The 26,779-nt window shown below is 45.7% G+C and overlaps 1 protein-coding gene across 1 annotated transcript; it reads right to left on the bottom strand.

Moving 5' to 3' along the window:
* Positions 1 to 267: 267 nt before the first annotated feature.
* Positions 268 to 25,059, bottom strand: XPNPEP2 (X-prolyl aminopeptidase 2). Its single transcript, XM_011384200.1, has 21 exons — positions 25,011 to 25,059; positions 22,716 to 22,789; positions 21,055 to 21,165; positions 19,866 to 19,929; positions 18,745 to 18,849; positions 18,402 to 18,488; positions 17,386 to 17,532; positions 14,601 to 14,702; positions 13,849 to 13,930; positions 13,403 to 13,598; positions 12,554 to 12,643; positions 10,919 to 11,028; positions 10,134 to 10,211; positions 8,916 to 8,987; positions 6,805 to 6,865; positions 5,314 to 5,383; positions 4,694 to 4,798; positions 4,206 to 4,265; positions 3,617 to 3,693; positions 1,064 to 1,153; positions 268 to 457 (listed from the first exon to the last, which is right to left on the bottom strand). Exons 1-21 carry the CDS (start codon positions 25,057 to 25,059, stop codon positions 272 to 274), a joined length of 2,016 nt encoding a protein of 671 aa, XP_011382502.1. The 3' UTR covers positions 268 to 271.
* Positions 25,060 to 26,779: the final 1,720 nt, after the last annotated feature.

The raw sequence follows: 26,779 nt of genomic DNA, 5'->3' as shown, positions 1-26,779 counted from the left end.
GCAACAGGTTCTATCACATTATAGGTTAAGCCTACTGGGCTTACAGGAGGAAAGGAAGTAGCTGGCTCTCCTATCACCGGGCTTGGGTTTGGTAACCAAGTGTAAGGTGTATAAGCCCAGAGGGGGTCTGCCTTAGGCTTGGTCCTGGAGAAGGAGGCTGAGAGCAAAGGTTTCCAGGCAATGAGCTAGTAGGAGGTCTTGGGGCATGGGTGGTACAGGGTGAGGGAAACTGAGTCAGAGTCAACAGGGGAGTCCTGGGCCTCTAGACACTCTAGCTGAGGATGGTAAGAGTGGAGACTACCAACAGAGAGAACAAGGAGGTGGTGTGTGGGGCCTTTGCGGACAGGGGCTCTGTGTGCTGCTGCAGCCATGCTAACTCCTCCAGCATCTGGCGCCGTTCCAGCTCTGGGCCCACCTTCTCTCGGATGGTCTGGTAGTAGTGGTTCAGGTACTGGAGCTGCAAAGGGTAAGAGGATGAGGGTTTCTTCAGGGTAAACTTCTAAGAGGTAAGGTCTTGGTGCCATCCAGTCCCCTGCTGTGGTAGTTCAGCTTCCCATAAGGACCCATAGATCCCATAGGTCCCCAGCCGTCATCAGGCCACAGGAATCCTCTGGAGCTTTTCAGAGGTACTTTCCCACAGTGGCTGTTTAATGTCATAGTGACTTTCATGGGGTGGGTGGGGAGAGTGGGTTTCAGGCCCAGGGATGAGAGTAAGTAGAGCAAGCATTAGTATTCCATTTTATAGAAGAGGGGCCTGTGGCCCAGAGAGGGGAAGGGATTAATGGCAGAGTCCAGAGACCCAGTCTCAAACTCCCCAGGAATTTACTACCTGGGGTTGGGGCAGCTGGTCTGCCTGGAGAGTTCTAGAAGTTCTCTCTGGTGAGTGGGAGAGGAATAGCCCAGTGTAGGCCTCCAGGTGCCTTCAGTGTGGGCCCTCCCAGAAAAGGGGAAGGGGCCAAAGGTCTTGGGATAGGGAAAGTAGAGGTGAGAAAGGCTCAGGGTGGAGGAAAGGGAAGGCAGTGGTTCAGAAGCTGAAGGGTAGACAGTGCTGAGAGGCACTCACCTGCTCAGGGGACAGCAGGTTGACGTCAATGAGGTTCTTGTCGTAGGGCACCAAGGACACCACTTCAAAGGCCAGGTAGGTTCCTGGGTACTGGGAGGCCACAGGGAAGGTGAGAAAGCAAGAAGTGAACAAGGAGGAAGAGCTAGGCTGAAGGAAGGGCTGGAACACTCCACTCAGAGGCCACAGGCACAGAAACTGACCCTTGTTAGACCTAAGACTCAGGGGAGGCCTGAGCCTCCCACGGTGTCCTTGGCCACCCACTTCTCTACCACTTAGCGCCTTGCCTTTCGTGCTTCTCTGCTGGTTCCTAAATTTAGACTTAGGTCTGTATTTCTCAAAGTGTTTACATGTACACAGTACCTAGGGAGCTTTTTAAATGTGTACATTCTGGGGCCCTTCCCCCAGATAACTAGAGTAAGACTCTGTGGGGCAGAGCTGAGAACCTACATTTAAATAACTTTAAGATAAGTATTAGGTTTTTCTATCTATCTAATCTCTATTTGTATCTATATATCTTTATCTATCTATATTTCTATCTATGTATATATTGATGGATCTATCTATAGAGGTAAGTATAAAGAAGAAAAAATAGCTTAGAGAGCTCTTGCATGTTTGTACTTAAAAAATTCAAACCACAAAAAGATATTCAATAAAAATGAAAGTCTCCTCCCCGACTGTTTTCCTTCTGAAAACATTTTAGGCATATACAGTATATAAATGTATATATTTTAAAAATTCGTGCAAAATTGATTCTATCATACACTTTTCTGCACATTCTTTCCCCCACGCCATCTCAATAGTAAACTAGGAGAACACTCCATATTAGCACAGAGAGATACATCTCATTTTTTAAAGAGTTATGTAAATTCCATAGTATGTGGATGATGATTAATTAAACCAGTAATGCATATTTAGGCTTTTTTCACTCTTTAAATTTTTGCCATTGATACTGCAATCATCATTGTATATAAACATCTTGGTGACCTTTTGGAACTATATCCAGAAGGTATATATCTGGCAGAGGGAATGCTGATAACAAAAGACACAGGCATTTAAAAAAGAATTTTGAAAGATATTGTCAAACTGCCCTCCAGAAAGTTTGTACCAATTTGTACTTCCCCCAGCAGTTTATGGGAGTGCCTGTTTCCTCACAAACTCACCAGCACTGTGTGTCATCAGTCTCTCATTTTTGTCAATCGGATAGGTGAAACATGGTATTCTATTGTTTTGATCTGAATTTATTTAAGAATTAAGTTGAGCATCTTTTCACATTTATGGACCATCTATCTGTGCTGATCTTAGTAACCTGTTTCTTCATGTCCTTTGCCCATTTTTTCTGTTTTCCCTATTTTCGTCTTATTGATTTGTAAAAGCTCATGGTAGAAGGACATCCACCTTTTCTTTGACATATGTGCTGTATTTGTCATACATCTTTTGACTATTTATGATATTGTTTCCATATAGACATCTTTTAATTTTAAGCAGAATTACCGATCTTTTTCTTCATGGCTTTCGGGTCTTGCACAGAGAGTCCCTTTTCCACTGTAGAACTATAAATGAATTCATATAGGTTTTTTTCTAGATCTTTTATGGTTTCACGTTTAAACCTTGGTCCATTTGGAATTTTATTTTGGTGTAATAATGAAAATTTTAGCTTAATCCCTAGACCCAAATTAGTCATTTGTTCTCCCTTCCATTTATTAAACAATCTCTCTCTTCTTTACTGTTTTGAAATGCCAGCTCTATTGTAAACTAAATTCTCATTTCATTTATAGATATTAGAGGATCTATTCCTGGACTACTTCTTGTGTTCTACTGTTACATCTGTCTCTCCCATCTCCAGTGTCAAAATGTTTTAGTTATGGTAGCTTCATATCCAAAAGGGCTAGTTTCCCTTATTGCTCTCCCCCGCCCCTGAATTTTCCTAGCTATGTAGCTATCTTTACATGTTTATTTTTAGAAATAAACTTTACTATCATTTTGTGAAGTTATAAAAGCACCAGTTAACACTGCTGAAATTGAGGTTGGCTTGTATGTACAGATTAACTTAGAGAGAAATGACCTCATTATAATGTTGAAGCTTCTTTCCAGAGAGTATAATTTAGTTAAATCTTTTTTTTTTTTATGTTCTTCAGTAGAGATTTTCTCCATGTAAGTCTTTTTAAGTTTGTATCTAAGTATTTTATTTTGTTGGTTGCCATTATACAGAATCTTTACTTCTAACAAGTTCCCCTGGTGGTTATTATATGCACTGAAAACCAATAATTTAGAGCAAGAATACTGATTTATTTGGTCTGGAGTAAGACCTGGGCATTAGCATTTAAAAAAAAAACAACTCTTCAGGTGATTCTAATATTCTAATGTGCAAACAGGTTTGAGAAACTCTGATTTATGAAATTTTTCTGGTGCTAAGGAAGACTTAGCACCAAATTAATTCATGTCCACACATTCAGATGCCCCTCTCCATTGGCTTTCCTTATACCTCCATGCACACACAGCCCAAAGTTACTGCCATGCTGTTCAAACCTCCAACTCATCTTGGTGGTGCTTTACCTTGGTCTTTGCTTCTACCACGAGGGCCACGTCTTCAAGACGGATCCCAAATTCTCCATCTTGATAGTAACCAGGTTCTGGGAGACACAGAGATGCCGATGGCATTAAGCAAGGGAAGGACTCAAGCCTGCGCTTTCTGTACTAATTGAGGAGTAGCTAGAGAACACGGATGCCTGGTTGCCCTTGGCTGGTGACTGGGACAGACTCATCACTTGTTAGATGCTCTTTGGCTACCCAGAGGCACCTTCCAAGCCTCAGCTCCCTCACCCTACCTTGTAGCCCAGTAGGGAAGACTTCAGGGCTCACTCGGGTCCTGGATCTCCCTGTGTGCCACTGTCCTGTTACCCCAGCATTTGATAGGGGACTCTGGAGTTTGAATGTACACCAGAAACCAACTCCCAAGGGCAAAATGAGCATATGGGCTGAAGGGGTCTGGGGTTAGGGTGGAACAATCCACTTGTGGCTGGGGATGGGGAGGTGAGGGAGGGCAACAGTGGAGCCCAGGTATATCTGTGCCTGTTATGCTTCCTAGACTGCAGTCCTGGACTAGTTTTAAGGTGGAGAGGGAGGTGCAGCCCAAGAGTCATACCAATGGAAGTGAACATGCCCTTGTCCATGGTAATGCTGCTGGACTGGAATCCCACTGGCCCTGGAAAGGGAGATGTAGGCATGGTATGAGCTCTCCTATACTCACCAGCTTGGAAACTAGCAGACTCTGGGGAACAGCAGGTAACGGAGGACCCCTGGGTGTCTCTAGCAGCATTTATCCACCACATCATTGTCTACCTGGCATTGGTAAAGTTGAGATTGGCTCTGGCTTTTATTTCTGCAGAGTCTATGTCAGGCAGCCACTAGGCATTGACCTGCTGCTCCTCTCTCTGGGGCCCTTCCAGATGCCAGGCAGGCAGCAGGTGTGTCCAGCTGCCAGTATCTCTCACTTACCCTGTGGAGCATCACCTCCCCAACCTTGGATGGGTTACTGCATCTCTGAGGGTCTCAGTCATTTCCGTAACTGTGAAAGGCTCTATCACCTTCAGAAGAGGGAAGACCCCAAGGGAGTATTGAAGAAACACCTACACTCATGCACACACAAGAAGTTGCCAATCCCATGGCCCGTCCCATGACCATAATTGAGCCCAACATTCCACAAGGCTCTGCGGGCAAAGGCTTCTATCATTCGTCCTGGAAGAGAGATGGCCCCTAGTCAGTCAACTGGAACCCAGACTGTTCACCTTGATCCTTCTTGCTTTCTTGTTTCAGAGCCAATTACCAGGATGGTAATTGTGGAGAAGGACCCCTGAGAGGCAGGTAAGCATGCACTGTCTCCAACACACCTTACATTGTACCCATTACCTGGACTGACGACTCTACTATAATTCCTCTCCATCAATCAAAGCAGCTACTTCCTCCAGGAATCCTCACATGACTGCTGCAGCCCACAATAACCTCCCCCACCTCTGAGCTACCCTTAGATTAGGAGGCAGGAAGCCTGGGTTCAAGGCCCGGCTCTCCCACTAACCCTCTATGTAACCTTGGGCAAATTGCTTTCCCTTTCGGGGTTGGATTTTCTTATCTATACAATATATGGGATGATGATACAATCCCTTCCCCACTAACCATCCCCCCAAGGGTGGTGGTCTGGGTCTAGTGAAATCAGAGCCTAAAGCTCTGGGTCCAGCCTGGTCTCCAAAACCCACCTGATATAGCAGCAGGAAAGACGAGTCTGGATAGATCGATATTTCCTATCAGGACGCGGGTATATGCCTCCTGATGGGGAGAGGTAGAAGTAATATGGCACATAAGAGAGGACTACTGGGAGTTTCCAGCTGTTTGGCCTGTGTATATACAGGTGTGGGGATCTAAGCCTGTGTATACACAGGTGTGTGGACCCAGGTCTGTGAGGAGGGTGTTGTGGGGGGAGGTGCATACTCATGAGTGGTCACCCAGGTTCTGGAAGATAGCCAGAGGAGGCTGAGGGGGACTTGCCCAAAGCTGGGGCTTGGTTCACTTTGGTTGGTCTACTGGAATGCTTGTAGATGGTAGTAAGCTGAGGCTGTGACAGCAGGGTCTTGGGAGGCAAACTCCCTGGGCTGGAATTCTGACTTTGCCACCCACAATTTTGAGACTTGAGCAATGAACTTTAACCTCTCTGTGCCTCAGTTTTCTCACCTGTAATGGGACAATCACAGTACCAACTCATAATGTTGCTGGGAGGAGTAGGTAGACTTATGCATGTAAGGTGCTCCAAACAGAGTAAATACTCAAATTGAAGACAGCACTCTTATTACCACTAACATGATCATCCTTTAGTTTTCTTAAGGCCTTAAGTTTGGGTCGTGGTCTGATAATATGACAGGTCAGCCTTGCTTAGTCAGGGCTGTTACCTTGTGGAAAGAGAAAGGAACGTGGGCTGGCAGTAGCCTCTTTTTCTGGTCACTCCCTGTAGTGATGTGGTGAGTCTCCTTCACACACACACACACACACACACACACACACACACACACACACACAAGCTTGTCATCTTGGGCACAACAGCTTGGGGCAGCAGACTCAACCTGTTAAACTGTGAGCTCCTTGAGGCCTGACCAGTGTTTCCAGCATAATGTCTGAGCCACAGTCAGCTCGCTGAATGCATGAATGCAGCTCCCTGCTCCCTACCTTCCCCAGAAACCCCCTAGCACACATAGTTGAATTCCCAACCTTTGAATCAGGCAGACCAGCCCTCACTATTTCCTGAAAACCTCCAGCTCCTTTCTACTTCTGAGACTCTGCTTGTGCCATTTCTCCTCCTGGAATGTCTTTCTTCTTCCTTTCTGCTGAACACAGCTAGGCACACAGACAGCACCAAATAAATATTTGTTCATTGATTTACTGAAATAGGATGACGATAAGCTTGGGTACATCTAAAGGGATGCCATTCACTTCATGGTTATGTACTAATTTCAATGAGAGCACACAGGTGGACACACAGATTGTGGAGTTCTGTTGCTGGCCTGAGACATCTCTGGGGAAGTAGCTGGGGACATTGGGTTTGCTGGCACTAACTTGCTGTGTGACTATGGGCAAACCCCTTAACCTCTTTTGGCCTCAGTTTTAGCCTCTATAAAATAAAAAGGTTCTTATTGGAGTGATTTCTTGAATGTCCCTTGAATGAGGGTGGATAGGGGAAATCTGGGTCCAATGCTTACCTTTTGGAAAGCAGAGGGGGTGCCCCAGTGGACTGTTCTGGTGATGTCTGTGGTTCCATCCCTGTGGAGAAGAGAATCAACATGTCCAGCTCTGCTAACACCTATGGGTAGGGATCATGGCCATATGCTTTCTGTGTGTTTTCCACTGGGGTTTGAGCAGCAGGGCTGGGTTGGGGTGAGATAGGTATGAAAGGAAGAAGATGGCTGCCATCATCAAATGCCTATCTTCAGCATCTATGCATGAAGGGGCTCTGCAAAACTATCAAGTTCAAATCACTGTGTTGTTGGGCAATTCTGATTTCCCACAAATATATTCCACCTTCATTCCTGCCCCCCCCCCACCGCATTTTGGCTGTTTTGTAAACCTAGGTTTGTTTGGATCAGGCTGGCTCTAAAGCAGGGCTTCTTCTAGGCTTTCTGAGAGGTGGGAAGGGATTGTCTCATTTTTACAGATGGGGAAACTGAGGTCTAGAGAGGTCATAACACTCACACATTCAGATAGTTATTTACCATCTATAGAACACTTTTGGCAGCTCCCTGGGAAGGACAGTAGAGCAGGATTCATTAACCCCATTTCACAGATGAGGCAGCTGAGGCCAGAGGCTCTCTCCCTCTCTGAGCCTCAGTGAAGCCAGGCCTGCAGCAAGCTCTCACTCTCCACAGTTCTCTCCATTGTAAACATGGATCTGATCCAGAAATTTACTCAGAGTCTCAGTGAACCAAAGCCAGAAGCCAAGAAGTCTGACTCCCAACCACCAGCTACAGCTGTTCCCCCAGGATGGTCCATGTGGCTACTCTTGGGGGAGAAGGAAGAGAAAGAGAGAAATGATCCCAGGGCCTTGGGGACTCCTCCTTGGGAGCAGATCACAGGGTGTAACAAACTTCTTTAGAAGGAGAGAAGAGGAAGTGAGGTGACATTTCCTCGACCTCACCCTGCTCTGGGTGCACCCCAATCCAGCAACACCCCACAAATTGACTTCCCTTTTGCACACTGGCCATCTCTAGTACACACAGAGCCACACTTATGACTAGGAAAGGCTGCTAGGCTGAGTGCCTGCCTCACTGGCTCCCAGAGCTGCACTAAGAACATGCAAAGCACATTTGTCATTAGCACATTCACCATTGCCACAAGATATAGGACAGCAAACTGTTCGAGACTACTCCTCACTCTTTCATCAGTTCTGGCACCCCTATCTTTTTCCCACTCTAAGCTTCCCATAGTTCACTTGTTTCCTAGATGAGAAGGGGAGATTTTCAAGTTCTTCTTAGCTCAGTTCCTGTGTGAATGATTGATCACAAATTTAGAAAGAATGAGGTTAGCCTATTCTACATGACCATCATATCCGGGTGTTCAGGGTAGCACATCTAAAGGGATGCCATTAACTTCATGGTTTTATAATAATTTCAATGAGAACACACAGGTGGACACACAGATTGTGGAGTCCTGGTGCAGGGGGATAGCACCCTCTTACAAAGGAGAGTGCTCTACATGTGGTTGTGCATGCGCTTAGAACAGCATGCACACATATCTACTCAGAGACACATACTCATGCTGATGGGTGTGCCCTGTCCCAACTGTGCTCTGAGTGTCCCCTGAGGTTGTTTCTCTCACCTACCTGTCGCTTTTAGAGGGCGGATCCTGACCCCATCCTCAACATGACATGTTCACTTTACCCAAGCAGTGGTGAGGGCAGGGTGGGGGAGAGTGCTGAAGAGGATGCCTGGTGCTAGTGGTGAGTGGGCTGTGTCCAAGGTGTGCATGAGTGGGTGGGAATATGGGTGCAGTGTTCACACAGCCAGGCAGGGCTGCTGAGCATGGCTGTTCAGATTGTGTAATAATATGCCAACTTAAAAACATTTTATTTGAGCAAAGGGAGTCTTCCTGATTCTCACTGAGGTACTACATGGGCAGCCACATTGTTTTGGCCTGTTTCCCACTGTGCAGAGACACCTCACTCCCAAGTGTAAAAATGGGAGAGATGCTCAGGCTCATTCAATGCAGGCTTCTCTGTTCTCAGATAAAGAATCCACACCCAGGAAGAAAAATCTTTGGCCAGCCCAGAGTGTTTGAGCTGAGACAGCTAGGCCAGGGCAGGGTGGGGGCTACATACCAGTATTGTCCCCCAGAATCCACCAGGTACATCTCATCTGAGGACAGCTTGCGGTGAAACTCCTTGGTCGGGCTAGGAAGGAGAGACACTGAGAAAAAGAACAGCCTAACCCTGTGCTGGGTGGAGTGGGGGTCCTTATTGAAAGCAGAGGAACTTCCCCATCTCACCCCTGGGGGTTGGGCTTTCAGGTTGACTCCTTTGGAGAAGTCATTATCTCCCAAAGGGCCCTGGGAGAGTACTCAACCTCTGACACTAATGTCTTCAGGGTGCATCTGTTTATCCTGTACTTCATGAGCAAGGCCCTGATCTTCAGAAAGGAGTGAAAGAACCCAGAATGTGGGTGTTGGGAGAGCCTTAGAGAGCATCCAGTGGAGCCATCTCCTTTTATATAAAGAGACACATGCCTGCAGAGGTCAAAGGGCTTACATGAAGCCACATGGTAAAGCCAGAAGGGAGCTGGGCCTGGACCCAAATGTTTAGTTCAGTGCTCCTCCTCTCACTTTCTGCTGCCTCTGAGAGCAAAGGGCCCTGAGAAGCCAAGGTGCAGGTAGGGTGAGTACCTAAGGATGAGTCTGGAGAGCAAAATTTGGTAAGGCCGAAGAGTTCCTATCCTACTACTCTCTAGTGGGGAAAAAGGGCTGAGCCAAGGTTTGGGAGACACCAGGGGAGAGAATTCTGGGATAGGCCAGGCCAGCCCTTGGAGGGTATCTAATCTCTCTCTCCTTGCTATGTCCATGCCAGGTTGAGGTATCTATTCAGCTTGGCCCCTCAAATTTCATCAGGTGTTTGCTTTCTATGGAGCCAAACATCTGGCCAGCTTACATCTTGGGCTCACCTTAGTTGTTTCAGGCTGAATGAATGGGCCTTTCTCCTCATGTACTTGTGAGCTTTAAGAATTAACTATTATAAATAACTCACAGGGCTCCAAGGAAAAGCATCCAGCAGCAGCCCTTCTTCCCTTACAGATCCCTCAGCCCCGAAAGCTCACAAAGCCCCAGCCTCATAGGGGAAAAAATGCTCAGGTCTTTTAATTCCAAGGAGACTCTCAAACCCCCTACTGGACTCCACTCCCTACCCACAGCCCTTACAGTGCTAAAGGATACACAGGTTAAATATGGACTCAGTTCCAAAAACATTCCTTCCTCCACTTCCACCCTCCCTGCACATATACTGGGATATCCTCCACATAGTCCTAGAAAATTCTTTCTCCTGAAGTACCTGTAGTGGGCCAGGGCAGCATTCAGACCACTAGCAGAGATGGTTTCAAAACTGGGTCCGGAGGAAAACTCTTCTTCCCTGAAAAGTACAAGGCAGGAATGGTCAATGAATGGGCTCAGGGGCTAGGCTGGGCCCAAGATATCTACTAAGGATAAATGAAGGTCATGGTTTCCTCTTCCTCAGCCAGACTATCCCAGCCCTGATTCCATCTTCCCAACTCCCAACATGCCAATAATAGAGCACTCAGGTCAGAGAAGGAGAAACTGTAGATATCAGTTATTCCCTCTCCACCTCCATTTTACAGAAGAGGAAACCAAGATCTGTATGACTCTCAGTGTGTCTGTAGTATAGTAAGAGTGAAGAAACCCCCACCAGCCCTGAAGCAGCATCCTGCACCTCAAACTTACAGTCTGCCTATGGCGTGAGTCAAACATGCCCTCAGGATACCTCCTTCCTCAAATTGACATGCTCAAGTGGTCCAGGGGCCAACAGGCCTTAGCCAGCCTCCCGCAAGGAGAAGAGACTCGTGCCTGAAGCAGACACTAGAGGGCACTTTTGGGTTGTGGCCCTTGAAGTCGTCCAGCTTTCAGGAGGGCCAGATAATGTCATCTATTTCCTGCCCAATGCCGGAACCACCCAAGAACGTGTCACTCTTTGATCCAGAGAGGCCCCCAAATACAGGGAGGATCTTCCTTTCCCCTAAGTAAGGAGACCAAGTTCCCCTCACTGCCCCCACTTCCATATTAAAAGATAATCAACCCAAAAATACAGCCGTGGTCCTTCACCCTCGGAACTTATCCAGCAGCTCTGCCCCAGAGAACTCGTCCACTATGCCTTTTGGCACGTTCTTCTCCAGCCAGACCAAGTAGCGGATCATGGGCACGGCATCCCGCACCTGGAGTGGGCCAAGCAGAGAAGCCGGCTGAGGAGCAGTCTTCACCAGGCCTCCCAGATGACAAGATCAAGTGGCTGATCTGAGAGCTGAGCTTTAAGAATGTGAGGGTTTCACCAGTTATTTGATGATATTAAGAGATTCTTGTTAATGTTTATTTATATGATCACAGTGTGGTGATGTTTCGAAGAGTCCTTATCTTTTAGAGATACTTAGTATGTGCTGTCAGAAGAAAGGATATAATATTTGGGATTTGCTTTAAGGTCACCCAGCAGCAGAGGATGCAGAGTGGAGATAATGAACATGGGCTTGCAGACAAAACAGAATTGGCCATGACTTGATGTCGGTTGAAACTGGGTGATGGTGCATGGGGATTGTTATGTTATTTTCTCCACCTTTAAGTACGTTTAAAAATTTCCATAAGAAGAAGTTTTCTAAAATGAAGTGCTTTATCTTTATTTTAACAAGAATATCCGAGAGTGAGCCATATTCTTGCCAGGGTGAAGAAATCATTATAGCAAACACTTATTTAACACTTGGAATGTGCCAGGCAGTGCACAAAGCAATACATATATCATTTAATGTAATATTTATATTTTATATACAAGTATATATTTATATAATTTATATTATTATTATATTTTATATAATTATTATATATTATATGTAGATATACATTATATGTATGTAAATGTATATACATACACATATTTATATAATATGTAATTATATATTATATATTGATTATATATTATAATCAATATATTTAAATAGTTAAACATATTAATCATTTATGAATATTTATTATATACAGTTAGCCATTCATATCCATAGGTTCTTTATCCAAGGATTCAACCAACCATGGTACAAAAATATTAAACAAAAATCAGAAAGCTGATCCCTAAGCAATACAGTATAACAACTATTTATACTACATTTACATTTAATTAGGCATTATAAGTAATCTAGAGATGATTTAAAGTATATGGGATGTTGTGCATAGATTATATGCAAATACTATGCCATTTTACATAAAGAACTTGAGCATCTGCAGATTTGGGTATCTGAAGGGATCTTGGAACCAATCCCCTCTGGATACTGAGGGACGATTCTATTATTTATATTATAATATATGTGTTTTATTTATTGTATAATATATATTTATTTACATTTGCTATTTAATCTTCAAAACTGCCCTGTGCTATAGATTACTATTATGATCTTCATTTTATAGATGAGTTAACTGAGGCCCAGAGAGATGAATCGACTTGCCCAAGGTCACCCATCTAGGAGTTGAGTGGGGGAGCTGGGGTTTAAACTCAGACACCTTGTCTCCAGGGCTTGTGCTTTGAATCACTGTGCCATGGCTGGGACTAAGGGAGTAAAGCACAGGTGGGTGCCCAGGAGTTCTATGCCCACTTCTCTGTTTCATTGACAGGGCTTCTTCAGGCTCTTCCTGCAGGGTCTCCTTTCTGAACCATCAGACTGGGAGCTCTCAAAAGTCTATTTTTCTTGCCCATGGACTTACGTGGCTGGCCCTGAGGAGGGCCTGCTCCTTGTTGTTTTTCACCGCCTTGGTCATCATCACTGGGGAGTAGGTGTCTGCTATGAGTTTCTCCTGTCACAGGCAGAGAAGAAGAGTTCTGGGAGCCCCTTCCAGGGCACAGCGGTGTTTGAAAAGGATTGGCCGGAAAACCTGGCTGAGGGGAGTCTTGCTGGTCCCTATGGTGGCAAAGATCTTTCCTTCTGTGCTTTCTGGCTATACAGGTCTTTCCTAGTCTTCCGAGTCCAGCTTAAATTTCCCTCCCTCCCTCCATCTCTCCCTGCCCCAGGATCCTACCAGTGCTCTGGGATGAATCAGAGCTTGGCTCCTGCCAGTTAATAGGCTGTTCTGACAGTGTGAGTTTCCTGCACATATCATACTATCATCTGCCATTTATTGAGTGCCTGCTGTGTACCAGGCACTATCTCCTCTAAAGTTCCTCAGAGCAACTTCTCTGAGGTTAGGATTCTCATCACCATTTTGCAGGTGAGGGAACAGAGGCCCAGTTTAGCTAAGTCAGTTGTCCAAGATTGCTGCACAGCCAGTTTGGGGCAGTGCCAGAACTCAGGCTCAGTTTTGGAGACCTCAAAGCCTCTGCTCTACCAGGCTGTACTCCCTCTAGCTTCCTTGATAATCTCTGAGCTCTCTGTGGACAGACATCCAGCTTCCTTTCTTCCTTTTCTCTCCAAAGAGGCCTAGAAGGGGATTCACCACACCTTTGTTGACTGACCAACTGCCTGAATGGCTGAAGGGCTGCGGCCCCACTTTAGGTGACGCTTATCAGGGATGAAGGGGGTGAAGTACCTGGTCTGGGCTGTAGCCTGGCAAACCCACCTTGGGTATCACTTTGTAGAGCCCATACATAGTGTAGGCCATTCCGATCCAGATCCTCACAGCTCCTGAGGCGTAGGTTTGGATGCTGTCATGGACTTGGCTGTAATCTTCAAGTTGTACACACATGGAGCCGGTGCAGCTGGAATTCAGATACTGCAGGGTCTCGGAGTTAAAGCGACTCTTGTTTACAAATAATCTGGGTGAAGAGGCAAGACCAGGAGGGTTCTGAGGGTCTCTAAGGACAATGCAAAGGACCAGAGGCTCTCTGTTGCTGGAGGTCAGGGAGCCAAGCAGACTAGATTTGGAGTAGGTGGAAACAGGGGTCAAGAGATCAGGAAAAGCTCCAAGCTCATGGGAAGGCTTCATATTGGGATTGGGTAAATGATGGGGCAGTAAGGAGTGGAAATTGTAGGAAGTTCACCATAGCAAGCCAAGGAAAACCATACCTGATGGAGGAGTCCGTGAGCAATGTATAGGAATAGAAGAAGGGATTATAAGGAATGTCACTGCTGCGAAGATTGAAGAGCCCTGGGAAAAATGATCAATGGATACTATTTATGAGGCTGAACCGCCTGAGGCCAGCTCATCTGACGCCTCTGCCCCACTGTTTGCTTTGCCCTCTCTCAAAGATTTCCAGCAGCATACTTGAATCATCTACCTTTGTATGTTTCTTAGTCTTTTGGTGGGGGGTCTTTGAGGCATAGATGAGAGCTATGGACCTTTTCTCCCAGAAAAATGCAAATATCCAGCAAGTAGTCAACACACAGTTTCAGTGGGGTCCAAGATTTTCTGAAGCCTAGAGCTGGGGTCAGGTAAAAAGCTCTGAGCTACATTGGGACAGAACAGAGCCACACTAGGGGCTAAAGCTTTGTATGTGAGTGCCCTGGGAAGGTGGCCAGACTGCTGGGAGGTGTTTACTGGGCTTCTTCCCCTTCTTGAGACGGAAGCCTTTGCTGCTGTGGTCAGGCCATTCTTCAGTGGCCTAGGGGTTGGCCCCAGCTTGCTCTGGGCTTCCTGGTTGCCTTATTCGACAAACATGATATCCTGCTCCCTCTCCATCTTAGTTCCCACAGGCCATGGCCAAGGAGCTCTCAGAGCCAATGGGTACCTTGTGGTTGGGGGAGGAGTCCTGTGCTGCAGGAGGCTTGAGTGTTAGGACAACCCAGGTGCCTACATGTTTCTGTAAATCTGTACTCACAGGCTGTCTCATCAAGCGCTGATAGAAGCACAGCTGTTGGGGCCTTGTGGTGCTTCTGCATCTGGCTGCGGATGCTAGATACTTTCTCCTGCCAGGTGCTCCCTAGTAGCAACGAAGCCGAAAGAAAGCATAAGTGACAATATCTTCTCTTTGACATTCTGTTCCTGAGAGGGCTCCCTTAGGAAAATAGTTTTTCATTTCTTTAAAAGCAGTAGGACACTTTTTTTCAAACAAACTCTTACTCGTGTAGTCATTAGAGACATGGGCTCTGGGCCCAGACTGTCTGGATTCAAATCCTGGCTCTGCCATTACTAGCTAGGTGACCTTGGGCAACTTAGTTAGCACCTCTGTGTCTTATTTTGCACATGTGTAAAATTAGAATGGATCATAATAATAGTGTCTACCTCAATAGGATTGTTATGGGGATCAAATAAATTAATATTTGTAATGCACATAGAATGGTGTCTTGGGACATAGTAAGTCTGGTATAACTTTCTGATCAATAAATATGCATGCAGAACAGAGATTAGGAGAGTAGCCCTGGTTGAAGGGAAAAGGGATTGCGGTGGGCCATGTTTAAGTCTCCTCTTTGCAGTATCCCTGGTGCTTAATAAGCCACAGTTCTGGGCCAAACATTTTGCTTACATTGTTTTAATTTTTACTTGGCCCAATTTACAGATAATGAAATTGAGTCTTAGGAGAGGTAAAGTGACTAATCGAGGGTCTTATAGCTGGCGAGGGGTGGAGCTGAAATTTGAACACAGGTCTATTTGACTACATGGGCTTACACTCTTAATCTGTATAGACACCGGACTATGTTGCTAACACTGTCAGTCTCCAAACCTGTCCTTAAACTCTGTATCACAGAGCTATCTTTGCTGGGATGCTTGTATTCTGGTCCTAGGACTTTAGTTTTCATCTTTTGTTCCTGCTCCTTGCAATGCATGTAAAGAGTCTACCACCTCTAGGCAGGGCTAGGAATTTACTGTCAGAGTGTCATAAACATTAAGGGTCCTAGATGGGCTCAGAGATTAGCATAAATAACTTAATACTGTTAGAAAAACACTTTATGCCAACAGGTCAAACGATTCAACAAGAATAAAAACTTTGGGTATAATACTTCGTAAGGTTTATTTTATTTTATTGTGGTAAAATACACATACCATAAAATGTATCATTTTAACCATTTTGAAGTGCATAATTAGGGGCTTTAAGAACATTCACAAGATTGTGCAACCATCACCACTATCTAATTCCAGAACATTTTTGTTTTCATCCTTCTCAAAGAACTCTGTAGCCCATAAGGAGTTAATTCTCATTCTTACCTTCCCCCAGCCCCTGGAAACCACTAATCTGCTTTCCCTCTCAATAGATTTGCCTCTGCTAAATATTCCATACAAATAGAATCACACAATCTGGAGCATTCTCTGACTGGCTTCTTTCATTTTGAATTATTTCAAGGTTTATAGATGTGATATATTTTTTTGAGACAACTAATGAAAGCAAATTTAAATTGTCTGATATAGAAATGTCTTTGAGTAACTAGCTTTTCATGTTTTTCCTCTTGCCCTTTCTGCTCTTTAAACCTCTGAGTTGCTAGAGAGAGTCTCTTTCAACTCTATAACCTTAGAGATTTAAGAACTCTGTTCTTGGGTTTCCAGGCCCAGTTCTGGTACAGGATGGCTCTTCCTTAAAGATTATTAGCCTGCCATGACTCAGCTTCCCCTCACTTGTAGGAAGTGACAAAACTCACACAAACTATCTCCCAGTCCCTGGGAGGTTCTCCCCTTTATCCCCTCCCCTTCCCGACATAACTGTGCTCTTCTTTATCTGAATGAGATGAGTTTTATTTTTGATCGAACAGTCTTGGACAGCAAGTTTCTGTACAAACTGTGTTGAGATGTAGAAAGAATGATTCTGCAAGTTACATCAGAACAGATAAAGAAAATTGGACATAATTTGAACTTGTTTCACCAGACCTGCTATTTTGACATTTCCCTCCTGCTTTTTTGACTCCTTCCCAAACAATAAGTGTGCATGGACTTGCATGGGGGAAAGGAGCCTTTCAGATTGCCCAATATTCCTAGGAATCCAAGTCCATTGGCTCGTTCAGAATTCCCGGCAAGGTAGAGGCTGGTGGTGGCCAAGACACCGATTCACAGTCAGGATTTTAGTTACTTCTAATAAGAATCATAGAACATACTGTTCTTTTATGACATATTTAGATGGTGTCAACAGGGTCAAGATTATTGATCTTTAAGTTTTTGGGGTTAGTGAACTTTCCTTTGTGGTCTAGCCAAAACTTGAACCCTAATCTGTGCCACAGACTGACTCAGAGCTTATTTACTCCTTTTGTCCACCATGGCCCAGCCAACCCCAGGCATCTTAAATCTAAATTCCTCATCACAGATGGCTGGAAGTCAAGGTTTGAATAATTCATTACAAACTGGTCTCCAATACCAGATAAGCAACTGTCATGTTTTTTTCTCTCTTTAAAAATGTGTGTTTTTTCATTTTTCTCTGACTCTCTTGTTTCTTTCCTTCCTGCTCTCTCTTGCTTCAAATCTTAACATTCATTATTCCAGCATTTTCTAAATATGGTCTGGGGATCTTTTGATTCAGACTCACTTTTTAAAAGGTCCAGGATTCTGCATTTTAAACAAGCGTCCTGGACAATTTGGGTGTACACAAAAGTTCGAGAACCATTGCTTTGGTACCTGTTAAGGACAAATTTTCCAGCCAAAGGAACTACATGCTGGGAAGGAGAAGTGGCTTAGGGAATCACCTGTGAATGTTTCTTGCAGGACATAAATGGGCTGGCTTGGAGCTGGAGGCCTCTCTGACTCCCACACCAGGTCCACAAGGTTGGCTGTAATGGACACCAGCTCTCTGTCAGAGCCTTGGAAGGCCGCGTCATAACTCTCCCAGGAGGCTGCAGAGATAGGAAGGAGTAACGTATTCTCTGCCTATTTATACCTCAGGGAAAAACTGTGACTCAGGCAAAGTTAGTACTTATCTACTCTGCCTCCTATTCTGCTCCTGCAGCCCCAGCTGCCCAGAGCCTTTCCAAGAAGTCTAGCCCTCCTGGGGTATGTCCTTCTTCTTTCCACTTTTAAGGCCTAATCGCCATGAGCCCACCCAATGCTGTCCACAGCCAATTGGCTAAGCTCATTTTAAAGTGCCATTGGCTGTGGGGCCCTCTTTTTGTACTAACCATTTTAACTGAGCTTTAATACTACAACCCAAAGGAATGGTTGATGGCCTTTAGAAAGGTAGTCAAAGAAGCAAGTTCCTAAGTGGGAGCCTTTCAGTACATATTTTCAAGAACTCCATCCTTGGGGGGAGGCTTGCCAGTCAGCTGAGATCCCAGAACTCAGGGAGCTGTATTCCTTGGAGGTGAAGGAATTATGCTTTTTTAGTCAGAAGCCCTCTCAACTACTTTGACCCTTCCAAGCTGCCTTCCAGAAGAGGGCTACAGAAGCGATTCTAGTGCCCTAATTGGTAGAGTTCCAGGTGACTGGTGATGGTTCTGGGTTTAAGGACATCCTAACCTGAGGCTTATAGGTTGAGTCTCTGCACTCATGACTTAAAAAATGCTGTATTTATTCTCTTAAATATATTTTTACTATATAATCCATGATTACATTCTTATTGCAAATATTTTACAACCACAAGTTCAAATACTCTATATTTAGAGTCACCCTGCCCCTCCTTCTATCAAGGTTCACTTCTTTACATCCCAGGGAACCTGAGTCACCTTCATTGTTGTGGACAAATGTAGGGACTGAAGGAAGAACTTACCAACGGAGAAGAGGAGAGGGTCAAAGCCCACATGCCCTCTAGCAGGAATCTCAGTGAGGAGCCAGTTGACAATGGGTGTAGTGCCAACTGTGAGAAAGACATGAAGGAATACAGGAGTCACCTCCAGGGCCAGCCCCAGGCTCTCCAGCCAGGTTTCTGTCTGTGATAGTCCTGCCATGTGTATTCTTCTTGATAGCATTCTCAAAGTTTAGGGATGACCTCAAATTTCCTCAGCTCTCATAGGGACCCAGCATGGCCTTTCATGCATCCCCTCATCTGTATGTCCCCAAACCTAGTCCAGGTTCCAGGGCTGAGGTGGGGGGAATCCATGTAGTCCTTTTACCTTCCTTATGGAGCTCCCAGTTGCAGTCCATCTCCCGCTCAGCCTGGGTCCAGTAGCGACTGTCAGTCCAGAGACCTGCTTTCCCCATGGTCACTACTGCGGTTCCTGGGGAAGAACAAAGAAACTTGAAAGTGAGGGTAAAGGTGAAGGATGTGGTTTTAGTTAGTGCATATGTGATACAGTGCTGGCTTTGAGAATGTCACAGGGATCTCTGGAAAGTTTCTCTCCCTCATTGGAAGGAAATGAGGCAGGAGATGTTAAAGAGAGCTTTGACGGAAGCCAGCAGAAAGGGTGTCCTGGGTCTGGCATCTCTGCTTTGTGTTGAGGGCCTCTCCTAAGGCGGCCATTAGGACTTTTGTCAGGAGAAGCGGGGCCTGCTTTTGGCAGTCCAAAAGAGTCGATGCTGCATGTAGGTGCTCTCAGGAAAGGTAGTGTAGTCAGTATCAAGACTCAATGTCATACGGACACTAAGCCAGGGGCTTAGCTGAGGATAGGCAGAGAAAATAAACCCAGAAACTTTGGTAAAGAGAAGGGCCCATGATGGCTAAGGCAAGACAGCTTGAAGCCCAGGGGAGGAATGTTTAAGGATTAGCAAGAGAAGCTTGGATTTCATTCAAGGGGCCAGGATCAGGGTATGAGGCCTCTTCAGAAACTGGGACGCCATAAGGATTTCTACATTTGGCTACGTGAAGTGCTGTTGCTCTTTAAAGGACTGGCAAGGTAAAACTTTGTCCCCAAGTGAGCCATTGTGTGAAGGAAATCAGCAGGCTCCTAGTGGCTAGACATAGAAGTACTGACTATTCCAGAAAAGGGGCCCAGGGAGTGCTAAGCTGGATGAGGCTGCAGCAGAGGCAGTGAGCATGGGAGGGAAACCAAGAGGGCTATCTTCTTCATGCAGAAGTTTGGCTGGACAATGAGATGTGTACTCTGGGGAACCTGATTGGACATCTGCCCTGGTGACCCTTTTTGGAGTGGTGGAGGGGAAGCAGAGAGAGTAGCAAGAAATTTCTGAACACTAGGTCCTGGGGTTCTTGGCTGACGAGAACTAACCACGCCAGGGAATCTGTGACCACCTCTGGGTTAGGCAACAGAAGCAATGAGGACAGGGTAATGACTGTCACCTGCAGACCCTGTAAAGCCTGTAATCCATGCAAGCCGCTTGTCATGTTCACCGATGTACTCACTCTAGGAAATCAACAACAGTATTGTTAGCTTTCTTCATGAAGTCAGACCCTACATGGAAGGCTCCCAACCACATCCTAGTTCGTTCTGGTCAGATTTAACCAGTCTTACAAGCCCAGGCATGCAGGGCTTCTCTTCCAGGATGGCATCTGCAACTCTCTCCAGCTCTCAGGATCTTCTCTTCCTTTGAACAACTGTATCTCTTGGAGTGTAAAACTCACAACCTAGTACTGGACTGTTCTACAAAGGAGTCTTGTCTCCCTTGTCAAATGCAAATTCTGTGCAGTCTGAGATCATGTCTTTTGGTTCTTCTTGGTTCTCCCCTCCAGCTGTCCCTCCTCCCTAGACTAGTAAGCACACTGACTACATCATAAGTAACTTCTGCATTATTATATTTTGATCCTCATAATCACTGGAGACATATTTCATTATTCCATCTCACAGAAGGAGAAACTGAAGTTCGGACATGTGTCCAAGGTTCTTAGTCTTTCCCAGCAGGTGGGAAAAGTAATTCAAGTAATCTTATTGACACTGGAAATTCCTTCTCTTCCAACTGGGTTGGCGCTGGGAAGGCAGATAGGGTAGATGGGGTCCAGTGGTGGGAAAGGGCAAGATGGATGGACAGGGGCACTGCTTTGGGAAAAGCAGTTATTCAGACTATATTGTTTCCTGTCTGCTTCTCTTCCCCCAGCCTACATCCCAAACTCATGTAGTCCAGGGTCTGGATAATTTCATTAGGTTATTGGAAGGGCAGATCCAGAAGAGAGCTTAGCATTCTTCCTGTCCAATTCCCAGCCCATATTCTAACCTCCTAGGGCAGGGTTCCCTAAACATTCATTCTGGGTCTGCCATCTAGGAAGCAATCAAAATTGATTCTGAAGTTGTATATAGTTTCATTGCCTGAAGTCAAGGAGATTTGGCAATGTCTTCTCTCCTATGGAAAAGATTACATTCTTTTAGCTGCCCTAAACTCCCATGTCCAAGCTCCCCACTTCCTTCCCTTCACTTGTTAAGTCTTTTCTTTGCCTTCATCTTCTGAGTATTAACAGCTTCCTATTTGTGGCCTGTTCTCATAAACCAACCTGGGGTAGTAGAGAGGGCAAGGGTGGAGGCAGAGCTGTCCCTCACCATGTGGGCATCCGTGTCTGGGATGATGTAGGCAGAGAGATTGTGGGTGTGCATCTGCTGGCGGAGGGCTGTGAGCTTCTCTGTGGTATTGACCGCAGTAACTGGAAGGTACTGACATGTGACAGGAAGACAAGACACACACATAGACATATATTGCTTAGTGAAAATGGTGTCGAAGGAGCCACCAGCCTCTCCTTAGGCAGGTTGGGGTTGGGCATGCTGGGCTGGCATGGAAGGATGGGACAGCAGCTGATGTTATAAGTTCGTCTAGATTAAGGTGCCTGGGCTGACCAGAGATGGAGGTGTTGAAGAGCTTAGAGAGGGACCCTTTGTGACAGTAATGGCACCTGATTTTGGGATGAGGATGTGGGTGAGAGTTGTAGGGGTATGAATGTTGGCACTGGGCCAGGCCGGGTGTTGGGGAGTGCAGGGGGGTGGTCTCTCTTTAGATACCTTGGAGGTAGCATTGCCAATTTAGCAAATAAAAATACAGGATGCTCACTCAGTCACATTTGAATTTCAGATAAACAACGAATAATGTTTTAGTATAAGTATGTCCCATGAACTATTTAGGACATACTTATATAAAACGTTACACATTATCTGAAATTCAGATGTAACTTGGTGTCTTGTATTTCACTGGGCAACCTTACCTTGGGGAATTTTTCAAGTTTTCACTCACTGGTCTCAAATGGCAGAGGAGAGTGAATGAGTACCTCTCAGCAGTTTGGGACATTGTCCAGAAAGATCTCTTTAAGTCAAAATTTCTTTAAAGCCTGCTTTATCTTTAAAATAAAAAGTGTGGGATTTTTTGCTTGTTTGTTTTGTTTTGTTTTGCCTTCTACTCCACAATATATCCATGTTTATTTTAATGTAAAAGTAATGTGGCTGAAGACCACCTATCTGCCTGCCCCAGTGGTCTCATAAAGTTGTCATTACAAGCACATGTACTCCTGAGATTTAGTGGATACTGGTAGGCCCATCATCTCTCACCTTCTGGCCAACCCCTGCCTGGAGAAGCTCTTTTCCCTTACTCTGGTTGTGGAAAGAATTACTTCGATCTCCAGCCAGGAAGGGACGACCTTTCAGCTCCAGTATAGTGGGCTATCTTCAGGTCTTCACATCCCAAGCCTCCCTCTCTTGACCTTCTGTTGGCTCCTCTAGCTTTCTGACTTTCTATCTCCTTCCTTCTGTGCCTCCCTCTTCTCTGTTCCTCCAGAATTTTTGTTTCCTTTTCTCTCATTCTCCTCCTGGCCTCTGCCTAGACTCAGCCAAAACTTAGCTAGGAGACTCCTGCCTTCCTTCTCTCCCTCCCTCGCCTCCTTCTAGTGGGGCTGCCTAGGCCCAAGACAGGACTATGGTAGATAACCTGCTGTGGGAATGGATGGGAGGGAAGGAGGGAGGTGGATGTCATGCACCTGAGAATGTGCTGACAGTCTTGAAGGATGTTAATCAGAAACTAAGCCCAGAGTCCAGAAATCAGGAGGAAGGCTGATAAGAGGGAAAGGGTAACAACTGAGCCAGTGGAGGATGGGAAGAACAAGGGGAGCTGTGAGGAGGGGCAGGGGCGGAGAGGCGGGCGTTGGAGAGTGGAGGTGGGCGTTGGAGAGTGGAGGTGGTGCTGGGATGGCCGCCACGGCAGGGCCAAGTCAGGGTCTCACCTGAGGGCTGGATGAACAGTTTCTCACATCCTCTGTTTTTGGGTCCGCTGGCTTTGGATTGCCCCAGGCACAAGCTAGAAACCCGGAGAAAAAAATCCAGGGTCACTTGGAGATCAGATAATTCCTAGAGAGCATAGGGACATGTTCCTCCAACCCTCCTCCTTATCCCTGCAGGGTCTCCATTCTTTGAAACAAACACAGGATGCTGTCCAACTCGACTTGAGGATAAAAATAATCAAATTCTATAGAAAATCAGGCTGAATTGGATGGCACCCTGGGTCACAATCAGAGAAACCTGATTCATCGGCAAGTGTTTGCTACTTTTGGATGGGTTTTAGTACTCATTAAATCAATTTTTTCCCTTCTAATCTAATTTGGTCTCTTTAGGGTCTACTGAATGAGAAGAGTTGTGTGTGAATTAAATTTTAGTAATTCAAATTTTCTTCGAAATGTTCTAGAGGATCTCACTAAATAATCACCCCGCCTTCATTTTACTCTTCTATAAATCTAATTATTTATATATTGGGTTTGCTTAAATTCAAGACCCAGTTGTACCAACTCTTATAATCTAAATCTCTGCCTATCATTCTAGGTTAGTTTTAAAATATAAGACAGGCAATCACAGTCTGACATTGTCACCTGATGGAGAAAGGTGGGTTAGCATTAAAGAGCTCCTACTATGTGCCAGGCACTGAAGTCAACAATTTATTTATAGCATCTCATTTGATACTTGCAACAGCCCTGTGAGGTAAGTATTATTGTCTACTTTCTATAGAAGAGGAAGTTGAGGCCCAGATAGGTTTGGTAACCCATGTAAGTTTTGCCACTTCGAGTCACTAGTAAAGCAGTAGTTTGAACCCAGGCCATCTGAGTACAAAAAACAAAAACAAAAACAAACAAACAAACAAACAACCATGAAAGGGCGGTGCCACAGACGGGACAGAGTGTATGGAGACTTAGTTTCCAATTTGGTTTCTTTCCCAAATTTGGTGTAATCCAAGGAGAGTTATCTAGTATTCACTGAGCAAACATTTCCCAAGTACCTACTATAACCAAGCACAGGGTCCTATAAGCTCTGGGTCCTGAAATTCCAGTAGTCTCTGATAGTCCTTCCTTCTAGTTCTCCAGCCTTTATGTAATGGGGGCCTGAGTATGGGGAGATGCTATACTTTTACCTTCTGAATGGGTTGTGCTACAGATGGAAGGAGGGTGGCTGGGGTCTAACACCATTAATACCCTGCCTGGCTGTCTTGGTTTCATAAACTCAAGGGAGAGATGAGACCCATACTGTTGATTTAAGAAAATGAATCCTCATTTTTGCAGAAACAGATCTCTGGCAAAATGATGGTGCTAAGACATCAACATAAGAAGCAAAATTAAGTCAACCTAAGTCCTCTGGACACCCAGATTACTGTTTTCTGAGGCTTGGCTATGGCTTCCAAGGTCAGGATCTGCAGCCAAATCATTCTCTGGTCCCTGGCACTTGAGAGGTGCTCAGGAACTTGGTGCTGAATAAATGAGCATGGTCCTGCTGATAGAGAGCAAAGGGAAGGAAGGTTTCCTTAAGGCTGGAGGTGGAGAGGGTGTGGAGGATATTGAGCTGAGCACTTAGTTGTGACCAAAGAGGACAAATAGGGCACCATAAGGGTAACAAGAGCCAAAATTTAGTTAAGCTCCTCCAAGGCCTCTTCTCGATTAAGCCTTGACTTTGGCTTTCCATGTCCGTTCTGTCCTTGCTGGGCCTGCATCACCCAGTCTTAGCAAGATTCTTGCTGTTAGTTTAGAGAAATTCCTCTACCCTTAATATCTGATCACCTTTGACATCTAATCACCTTGGCCTGCTTTCAATGAGTATCCCGTTCAGTCGGGTTAGCAAGAATCTCCCTACCTTTGATGCCTCCTCTTAGGAAATTTCCATCTACTGATCTCCTCACTCTGATCATTGGCCATCTTTGCTGTACTCGGAATTGAACCTAATCTTCCTCCCCTGTTGTGGTGCCCCTATTGCAATAGTCTTGAATAAATTCTTCCTTGCTCTTTTAACAAGTACCAGAATAATTTTTTTCTTTAACAGATAAGAATAGAAGAGTGCCAAACCAGACTTGACCTGAGTCTTGAGGGCCCCAAGGACTGGACCTGGGGTTCCTCTTCCTCAAGACAGAGAGGGAGGCCAAGAGAAAAAAAGACAACCTGTGCCCCAGCCCTCACTGAGCCCAGAAGGGGAGGCCAGAGCTGATCTCCAGCTGGATGTGACCTACCAGGAGGAAAAGGGGGAAGGGAATGGGATGCACTTACCACAGAGGAGGACAAGCCAGGGGCAGCAGGCCCAGGGAACCAGGGCCATGGAGTCTTCAGATGCTGGTGCTGGATGGATGGAGGGATGGGGGAGAGTGGGCAGGCCTTTTCTTTTCTTGATCTCTTCCTCCAGGCCTTTCTGGGGAAGATGCAGCCAGGGGGTGGGGGCTGGCTTTGGAAAGGAGGTATCTGACTGGTGTATGGAGAGAACCTTTCTGATCTGTTGTTTCTGAAGTCTCCAGGAGTCAGGGTAGGCAGAGAAGCCTCTGCTGGCTCCTAGTCACGTGGAGTAGGGTGTGAGCCTGCCCCAGGCAGAGTCCAAAGATCTTTGAGACAAAGAAGCAGCAGCTGGTTTCAATTACCCTGCTTCTACCAGCCCCCTGTACAGCAGTCAGCCTCAGCCATTCCTGAATTCTGTTCGCCTCTCTCTGGCAAGCTGTTTCTTATTAGCTTTCCTATCCTGGAACTCTGGCTGCAGTCCCATTTTTGCTTTCAGGTGGTTGTTTATCCTTCCTTCTCCTCTAAGCTGGCCTTTGTCAGAAAAATCCAGGATCCTCTCTCCCTAGTGCCTGGGAAGCATAACTGCACTCTTTGGGAGAAGTTAGTTATAGTCGGAGAGTTACTTTTTTGAGCTGGGGTGAGTGCCCTCAGGGGAGCTCACTCTGTAAAAGTGCCACCAGCCACTGGTATAGGGGAAGACTGCCCTTATTTTAGGACTGTTGGCACCTTTCACACCTGAGAGGGAAAAGGCCTAAAGGTCTATTTGAAGAGATCAAGGGATGCCACTGAAGAGGGAAGAAAACCCAGAAATGGGAGATTAGGGGCTCCCAGAAGACAAATTTTGTTCACTAGACATGATCTTTCTGTCATAGTTTCTAGAACAGGACTTTGATTCTTCTGTAGTCACTCTTAACCAGCATGACTCCCTACAGAGGAAGCAGAGAAACTGAGACCAAGCTTGTCTCCACACCCACTGCATCAGAGGGCAGCTTACTGCACCAGTGCTAAAGCAGCTCCCAGCAAATGCCCTTTAGAACTCTTGGCCAGAAAGAAATACTTCTGAGAGACAAACAGACCCAATAGACAGGTGCTCACCTAGCCTGGAAGTCCCTAGAGGCAAACTACCCATTCCTTTTTATCTTAGTTTTAACGTACTTATGTCCACAAGTTTAAGGCAGCATTCAAATGATCCATCCAAACACAGTAAAATACACCATTTTGAAGAGGGAAAGGGGGTCCTTCATGGGACTCCCTGAAGGAGAGGAATCTAAATGAGTGAAGAGATTCAGGGAACTCCACCTCCAGGAATAAAAGATGAGGGAATTGCCCACAGCTTAGGGAATAGCCTGGGAACAAGGACTGAGAGAACCCTGTGTGGTTCTGGAATTGCTGACACTCCTGCTGTCTTTTCTCTGCCCATCTCTTCCCTTCTAGGACTGAGAATGAAGTTATTCCTAGAGACCAGAGGACTGAGGAAATGCCCCCTCAAAGTCCTTTTCCTCCTCTGTTCACCATATTAGCCATCCCGAAGGGCAGGTAGGTTGACTTGATGGGGTCATGGTGGGAGGGTGCAGATGACCCTGAAGACAGCTGTCTAAGACAAACAGTCCTGCCTTCACCAAGTGAGCCTAGGAACCAGACTGCCAGAGTTTCAATCCTAGCTCTGTCACCCACTAGCTGCATGGTGCTGAGCAAGTGACTTCACTTCTGTGAGCCCACAGTTTCCTCACCTGTGAGTTGGGGTAATAATAGTACTAACTTCTTAGGGG

This window comes from Pteropus vampyrus, unplaced genomic scaffold (assembly GCF_000151845.1).
Source record: "Pteropus vampyrus isolate Shadow unplaced genomic scaffold, Pvam_2.0 Scaffold566, whole genome shotgun sequence".
NCBI lineage: Eukaryota > Metazoa > Chordata > Mammalia > Chiroptera > Pteropodidae > Pteropus > Pteropus vampyrus.
Note: the sequence above shows the minus strand (reverse complement) of the source record. Positions and strands in the feature narration are given on the sequence as shown.